General features: G+C 47.6%; 1 protein-coding gene across 1 annotated transcript; it reads left to right on the top strand.

The window, feature by feature from the left end:
* The first annotated feature begins 5,064 nt into the window (after nt 1-5,064).
* HOXD1 (homeobox D1) lies at nt 5,065-7,124 on the top strand. The gene is made up of 2 exons (XM_063118304.1): nt 5,065-5,581; nt 6,295-7,124. Exons 1-2 carry the CDS (start codon nt 5,065-5,067, stop codon nt 6,627-6,629), a joined length of 852 nt encoding a protein of 283 aa, XP_062974374.1. The 3' UTR covers nt 6,630-7,124.
* Nucleotides 7,125-7,469: the final 345 nt, after the last annotated feature.

Raw genomic sequence — 7,469 nt, 5'->3', positions numbered from 1 at the left:
GCACAAACCACTTTCTTCATGTTTAAAACCATCACTTTTAAACCACATAGGCCACATGGTAGTGTTTCGTGGAATCTTTAAACTGGGGGTCTGAATTTAGACTCAAAGCAGAATTTCACTGTTAGAAGTACTAAAAGATTTTCTGTTGGTTTGTGTATTTACTGCCATTTACAAATTGCAATAGAATGCTGCATGGTCTTACCTTGCTTCTCTCTGATACCTACAACAGAGATTGCTCCAACAGAAGAAGCCACCTCCTGATTTATTTTGCAGCTTTGCTCACATCTCCTGCTGTTTCCTGCAACATGGAGGCTCCAACTTCAGTCAAAGGGAAGGAATTCCTTGGAGGAACCTGACTCAATGCCGTTACATGCCACAAGCAATTTCACTATCTAAATGCTCTCTGTCTTGTGGCCTTCCATTTCTTTTACTTGCATGAGAGTTGGAATCCAGCTCTTTGAAAAACAAAACCCTGGGCACCAAAATGACAGCAGTGCCTGATATGACAGAAGAGTTGGGTAAAACTTTGGGCCGTGCTCCTCAAACCTCTAGATTCACCAGGCCTAATGGGAATAGGCAAAAGTAAGTAGTTTCACTTGCAATCTTAGACCTTAGTCATATGATGTGTGTACTGTGAATTGAGTTACAGCCTAATCCTAGACATACTACAAAAAAACCCATCCTAGTTGTGATCATTGGAATCCACTTCCTGGTATAAAGTCAGTATAGTATACCAGCTAATAGTCTGAGTAGCAACTCAGAAGTTGTTTGAGGTAGCCTTAGGCAAGCCAGTTTTGCTCCACTTCAGCACTTCCTATGCAACATGGGGATAATAATACCAATCTTATGAGGTTCTTGGAGGGGTTGCAAAACTGGGGCAATGGTCAGTATCCTATCTGGCACTTCCACTAATATAAATTATTTTTCAGTAGTGTAAGTGACCCCTGGTGCAACACCAATAACATTTGCTAGTTTGGCATGTTTTCTGAGGGATTCTATTGTACCAGCAAATGCTATTAGCATTGTGCTAGAAGTTACTTATGCTAGTACAGAGTAATTTATATTAGAGTAGTGTTAAATAGGATGCTGCCCAATGATCCTGTAAGACAGGGATAGGGAGAGAACCCAGAGCCCTCCTAATATTCTTTGACTCCAACATGCTGGCTGAGGCTGATGGGAGCTGGAGTCCAACAACATCTGGAAGGCCACAGGTTTTGAATGCTCTAAAGTATTATATGCATGTTAAGCATTATTAGCATGAATGCTTAGGATTGCAGCCTTATTTGCATGCAAAAAGACTAAAGCTGTGATTGGCTCTTAGCATAAGGTTGGCACCTTCCACTGGATCAGCATCCACAAATGATTGTTCCATGCCTAAGCCACAGTTAACCGACTGATGCCATGTTTACTTGCTCTCAGGCTTGCTCTCAGTAAGCATTCATAAGATGGTAGCTTTAAACTGAGACAGAGTTCACCAGGGCTCAACAGTGGAACCCAGCAATACCAGAGTGCAGCCTGGCATGCGTGAAGTAACAACAGAGAGCTTTTGAGCATATTTGGGAGTGCATTGCCAGCCCTCACAAGGGGAGTCCTTTAAGCACGGCTCAGGACTTGCCTTTCAACCAGGCTTGGCCTGTGGCGGGCCTCATGTCCTGAAATTAATAGCAGATGATGACTCTTCCAAGTACAAACTTGCTCTTGGATCCGTCGCAGAGGCACCTGGATCCAAACAGGCCTCAAAAGAAGCAATTAAAGCTTTGGAAGAGGTTTTGTTATGTTTTAGAACAAGCATTTACAACCTCAGGCTGGGGCCATGTTTGACAGGATTTTGGGGCATGGCCATCTGGGGAATCCAGGAAGGCTAAATTGAGACCACAGTGTTCCGCCCTTCTGTGGTTTCAGTTCAGTCCTCCAGGGGTTCCCCAGATGGCATGGACTGGTCCCATCCTCCCATGGATTGGCGATTTACAAGTTTCTATACAGTTTTTCCCAATTCTAAAAGGCTGAAATGCCCCTCCTAGGGCTTAGTTACTGGCAGTAAGAGTTTTAAGCAAAATAAAAGTTTGGCTTTGGCCCTGCTCACCACTGGAATACAGCTTCCAAGAGCTTCTCTGAAATTGATCTTGGCTCTCAGGCTGAAAGAAGTTCAACACTCCTGGTTTAGAAAACCAACCAATTAGGATGGTTACTTGGGGGGTTCCTTTCGGAAGGAGGGGAGAAAGGTGGCATCTCAGAGTTTTCTTCTTTTGCAGAGGGAAAAAAGGGGCAGGGAGAGATACTTCAGCCATCTGAGAGTTTAGCGAAGAAACCTACAATTTGTGAGCCTGCTTTCTTCCTTTTCTCCTATGCCAACTGAAAGCAGTCATTAAGCAACAAGGCTGTTATTATTACCAAGGGAAACAAGGAAGCCCATTATCATCCTGAGGCCTCAAATTCACTTGCAAGGAGGACCCACAGAGCACTTACTGGCTGGCTGAGGACCATTAATAGCTACTCTACTCGGGATAGTAGTGTGCATTGTTGAAACCATTCCGATTTGCATTGGCTTCTTCCGGATGCTTTTTAGGCTAGCTCAGACTCCTTAGAAAGCCCAGGCGGGATGGGGGGGGGGGAGGGAGAGAGAGAGAGAAAGAAAGAGATGAAGTGCTTCTCAGAGCAAAGGCAGAACTAAAAGGCTGTAACAACCCTCCCTCCCTGACACTTCCTTGGGAGTCAGCGCCATTGAAAACAAACCATGGGGCTTTATTCTATAAAGAATTCTGATCTTATGCTCAGGACTGAGGTGCAGTCCTTTCTTTCTTTCTTCCACTACTCCTGCAAATGACTTCCTTCTTCCCTATCTACCAGTCAAGTTCGTGCACCCAAGGCCAATCAAATTATTTTGGCACCAGTGGCAGAAAACCCCACAAACAGTTCTCCCCCTCCCTGGCAGCAATAATGCAGTGGGCTGGATCCAGATGTAGTCATATGTAGAGCAGACCCATGGAAATCAATGAGACTTAAGTTAGGTTCAAGTAGATTTCAATGGGTCTGCTCCAAGTTTGGATCTAAACCAATAATAAATAATTGACAAGTTGCTGTCTTTTTCATGATACTAAAGGTCTGCTGTATGAGGCTGCGGCCTAACTCTGTCTAACGGTAGGATCCTAACGTACAAGCCCAGTAGAACAGCCTCTTGGGATGTAGTTTCCTGGATGTAGTTTCCTGGGAGCAAGCCCCATGGAACACAACGGGACTTACTTTTGAGTAGACACGGATAGCATTGCTCTGTCTTTGTGAGGAGAGAATGGAAGGAACTTGTTTAAAGCGCATTTGCAGTGGATGGGAGAACACCAAGCTTATATCTGGAATGCTACGCAGGAAAGCAGGGCTGGCAGCCATGCATTGTCTGAGAACTTGCAGTGTAACCATATACATGCAAATAAGTTCTATGGCATTGAGTAGGCGCCCCCCCCCCCCAAAAAAAAGCAGGGCAGTGTGCATAAGACTTAGTAGCAGCCTCATTCTTGGAGCTGTTCACAGGGAAGGCAATAGATCTCGGCTGACACCCAGCTGATGTTATCGATTATCAACCTTTTCGAAAGCAGCGCAGGAAGTGGTACCAAACCATTCAGTCTCTCTGTCATCAATTAGAGATGACTGGCTAAAACTCAGAAAAAATGCAAAAAGTAAAAGAAAAACAGCTGGGGGTAGATTCCCCCTTAGCATTTCTCAGTGTACTTAGCTGCTGTACAGCCTGATCCAATGCAGAGTTAGGCACTCCCAAGTAAGCCCATAGGCAAACTCCCATTCCAAATCAATCAATCATAACAATTTTTGTGAGTCGGGCAGTATTGAGAGACTATGATTTTCCCCAAGGTAAACCAGTGAAGAGAGATTTCAGTCTGGTCATGTCTTCCTATGATTTGATCCCATTGGTTAGTCTTGACTAACTTAAATCCCATAGTTTTCAAAAGCGTTATTAAGTAGACCCCATGAAAGTAAGTCCTGTAGTGTTTCATGAAATGCACTATAAGTTAGCAGGATTTCAGTCTAGACCTCTCTCACACACTCATCTAAACTTACCTCCCCCCAACCATATTTTATAGCCTGGAGTATCGATTGAGGCACTCTTCTATACATGGTGGTGGTGGGGAACATTAATGGAATTAGTCTATTTGACATTATCTCCCCCATCCCCATCCAAGTCTCCTGCCTTTAAAGTTTGCTCTACACACCACCATGCAGATTCCACACTAGTGTCAACTTGGGCATCGATCCGATAAGGGAGAAGGCTCGCCTTGTGACCTTAGATGGCAATCCTATAGGCTTGGATGAAAGTGTACTGGTGGAGGCTGTAATTTCGGTGGGGATGTGACTCCATTCTGGGTTTCAGTCAGAACCAGCCAGAACTCTAAAAGAGCTACCTTGGATAGCTCTTTTAGAGTTCTGGCTGCTTCTGACAGAAACCCAGAATGGAGTCACAGCCCCACCGAAATCGGAGCCACCAGCCTCCACTGGGCAAAAGAGAACCACTTGCCCACCATCAAACTATGTTCGGAGTCCCTGCTCCCTCCCTTAAAAGCAGAGAATTTCGGTCATTGGGCGGGCCTAACAATGAAGAAAATAGATAAAACAAAATAAAAAGTCATCTCAGTCCAATGCAGGATCTCCAACTTACCACTTTTGTCCGGGTTTGCCTCTGTCTGGATCCCTTCAAGGTTTAAGCATGACTGGGCAGGTATGGATGACTCGGTACCTCCCTGCGGTGCCGCCCACATCGCCGCCGCCGCCGCTTTGGCGAAGTTGGAGCTGATGATGCCCAGCCCGAGCCAGCTGCATCCCAGGTTGCGCGCCAAGGGCTCGCCTAACTCGAGGCCCCCATTGGCCAGCGGGCAAGCACGTGCCAGTCCCCCTGGCGCTATATTAGGACAATATTTACCTCGCGGCCGGCTTTACAATGGTCGAGAGAGGAGGAGCAGGTACAGAGCGCGAGGCGGGCGCCGCTACCGCTTCGTAGGCTCCCTCCCGCTGCCCGCGCGCCTTCTCCTCGGCCGCTCTCTTTTCCCCCCTCAGGGGCGCGCCATGAACTCCTTCCTGGAGTACCTGGCGCGGGGCGGGGACGGCTTGAGCTTGTCAGGCAAGTTCGGCGGCGGGGCAGAGCCCGGCGGGGTGGCGCTGCGGCCGCCCTGTCCCCTGTCAGCTGGCGGGGAGCGCGCCTACGCGGGGCCGGCGGCGGGGAGCCTGCCGGACTTCTCCCAGCGGCCGGCGGCGCAGCAGCCGCAGCAACAGCTGGCACCGTGCGCGCTGGCGCCCAGCGCGTTCGCCTCAGAGTACAGCTTGCTCCGTCCCGAAGCGCCCTTCGTCGTCGCCCCCGAGGAGGCCGGCGCTCCGGTACACTACGCCGCCTCCGTGTTCTCGGGCGGCGCCGGCGGCGCTTACCTCCCGGTGGACTACAGCGCGCTAGCCGAGAGCTTCCAGCCTTGCGCCAAGGATGCGCCGCCAGCGCCGCCCTCCGACTTCTGCCCCAAGGCCAGCTGCTCCCAGGCGGCGCTCAGCACTTTCGAGTGGATGAAAGTCAAGAGGAGCGCGCCGCCCAAAAGTAAGTGCCCGGCCACAGCCCTTCCCGGAGGACAGCAGCGGGGCTCGGGGGGAGACCCGCAGGCTGGGTGCTGACTCCCGAAAGGGGCAGCCCCATCCCGTGCGGCTGGTCAGCTAGGAAGTCAACCCCGCTGAACTCGGTGGGGCTTACTCCCAAGTAAGCGAGCGAACGAAGGCAGTTCCATGGTTATCATGACGGGATTCGCTTTCGAAGGATGGAAAGGGGGCTTTAGAGCGGGATCTAACTGCAGGGGGGAAGGAACCCACCGAGCTCAACTCTTTGTGAAGAATCGACATTTGGCTGAACTTTTCCACTGGCTGAACTTGGATCACCTCACTCTTCAGTACTTGCTTCTAAGGCTGCGATCCTCAGCGTAGCTCTTGGAAATTCACTTGAAATCAAGTAAATGCGTTTGGGATGCTGGGTCTTATCACTTATTTCATCGGGTCCCTGATGTTCTCAGTCAAGGTGGTGAAATAGTAGGGCATTTCCCCCATCAGTTCAAAGCTTTATACTAGAAAACAAGGGGTCTGTTATTCCACATAATAAACCAGTCCGGGTTTTAAAAAGTGTGATTGTGTGTATACAGTTCATCCGCCCAGAGAACTTCGGCTATTGGTCAGTATAGAAATGCAATAAATAAAAAAATAAAAAATAACACCCATGTGTCTCGTGATTTGGGCAGTTAACCATTCTAAACTTTTCTTTTGCAGACAAAGCCTCCATCTATGGAACATCTTCCAGTCCACCCAGTGCTGTAAGGACCAATTTCAGCACCAAGCAACTCACGGAATTGGAGAAAGAGTTCCATTTCAATAAATACCTCACGCGGGCCCGGCGCGTGGAGATTGCAAAGTCTTTGGGCCTCAATGACGCTCAGGTGAAAATCTGGTTCCAGAATCGGAGGATGAAGCAGAAGAAACGGGAGAGGGAAGGGATGGTGATCCCTCCTCCTGCAGTGACATTCCACGTCTCCCCCTCGGATTCAAGCCCCTCACAGTTAGGCATGTGTTCTGCCCCTTCTTCTCCTGCCAAGGGTTCGCCCTGACATAGTGGCAGTGTGATAACATGGAGAGACATTAGAAACAGCATGAGATTAAAAAGACTAAAAAGTAATAATATTGCAAGCAAAATTGCAAAGCTCTAAACTGTGTTAAATCCTGCACATTCTAAGACAAGGGGGAAATAAGACAATCATTGCACTAAGATTTATCATGCTCCCCTTGGGAAAAGTCTGGCTTTATCTTGTGTACGATGAATACCTGCTGCTTTATGGAGAACTGATTCAAGGCACAAATGACATATGACGTTTACATTTTATTTATATGTATTTTCAGGGAAAACCACTACATGCTGCTAAATTTTCTTATTGGTTGAGTTTATTTACAGGTTGATCTTCTACTTGTTTCCTGACAGGGAAGTCCAATGGGACTTACTTTTGTCAGCTGTGCATAGGATCTCTGCCTTGGTCAGCTGACCTTCAGTCTATTTTTAATTTTCTTTCTTTCTTGCATGTGTTTTGGGAAGGGCCAAAACATGTGTTTATGGGGAGGGGGGAATTCTACAAAGGAAACCAAAGAAAAAGAGTTACTTGAATTATAATAGAGCTTCTGCCCTGCCTTTTAAAAACATTCCTTTAAAGTGTTACACTTTGATTTAAAATGTAAAAGGTGTATTTCAGGGGTTCCTCAGTGCTCCTTATCCCAGGTACCTGCATGTAAACACGATCATTAGCTAGATAGCAGTAAAGCTATCAATGGGTACTTGATTACTTTTCGTTTCCAGAGGTCAGGCTGTGATTTCAAAGCAAAAGTGTTTGCCAGAAAGTTCCAATGCAACTTTCAACTAAAGTTCTTTAAAAGTATATTGGCTTTAAGATTGTGGGGAG

The sequence above is a fragment of the Elgaria multicarinata genome, chromosome 2, assembly GCF_023053635.1.
Source record: "Elgaria multicarinata webbii isolate HBS135686 ecotype San Diego chromosome 2, rElgMul1.1.pri, whole genome shotgun sequence".
In the NCBI taxonomy this organism is placed as follows: domain Eukaryota; kingdom Metazoa; phylum Chordata; class Lepidosauria; order Squamata; family Anguidae; genus Elgaria; species Elgaria multicarinata.
The sequence above is the reverse complement of the archived record's forward strand: the minus strand, read 5'-3'. Positions and strand labels throughout refer to the sequence as shown.

Bases quoted from the DNA above. Each gene is read 5' to 3' on its own strand.
- HOXD1 (XM_063118304.1), top strand. From the start codon at position 5,065: ATGAACTCCTTCCTGGAGTACCTGGCGCGGGGCGGGGACGGCTTGAGC. The intron at 5,582-6,294 runs GTAAGTGCCCGG...TTTCTTTTGCAG, and splicing joins GAGGAGCGCGCCGCCCAAAA to ACAAAGCCTCCATCTATGGA.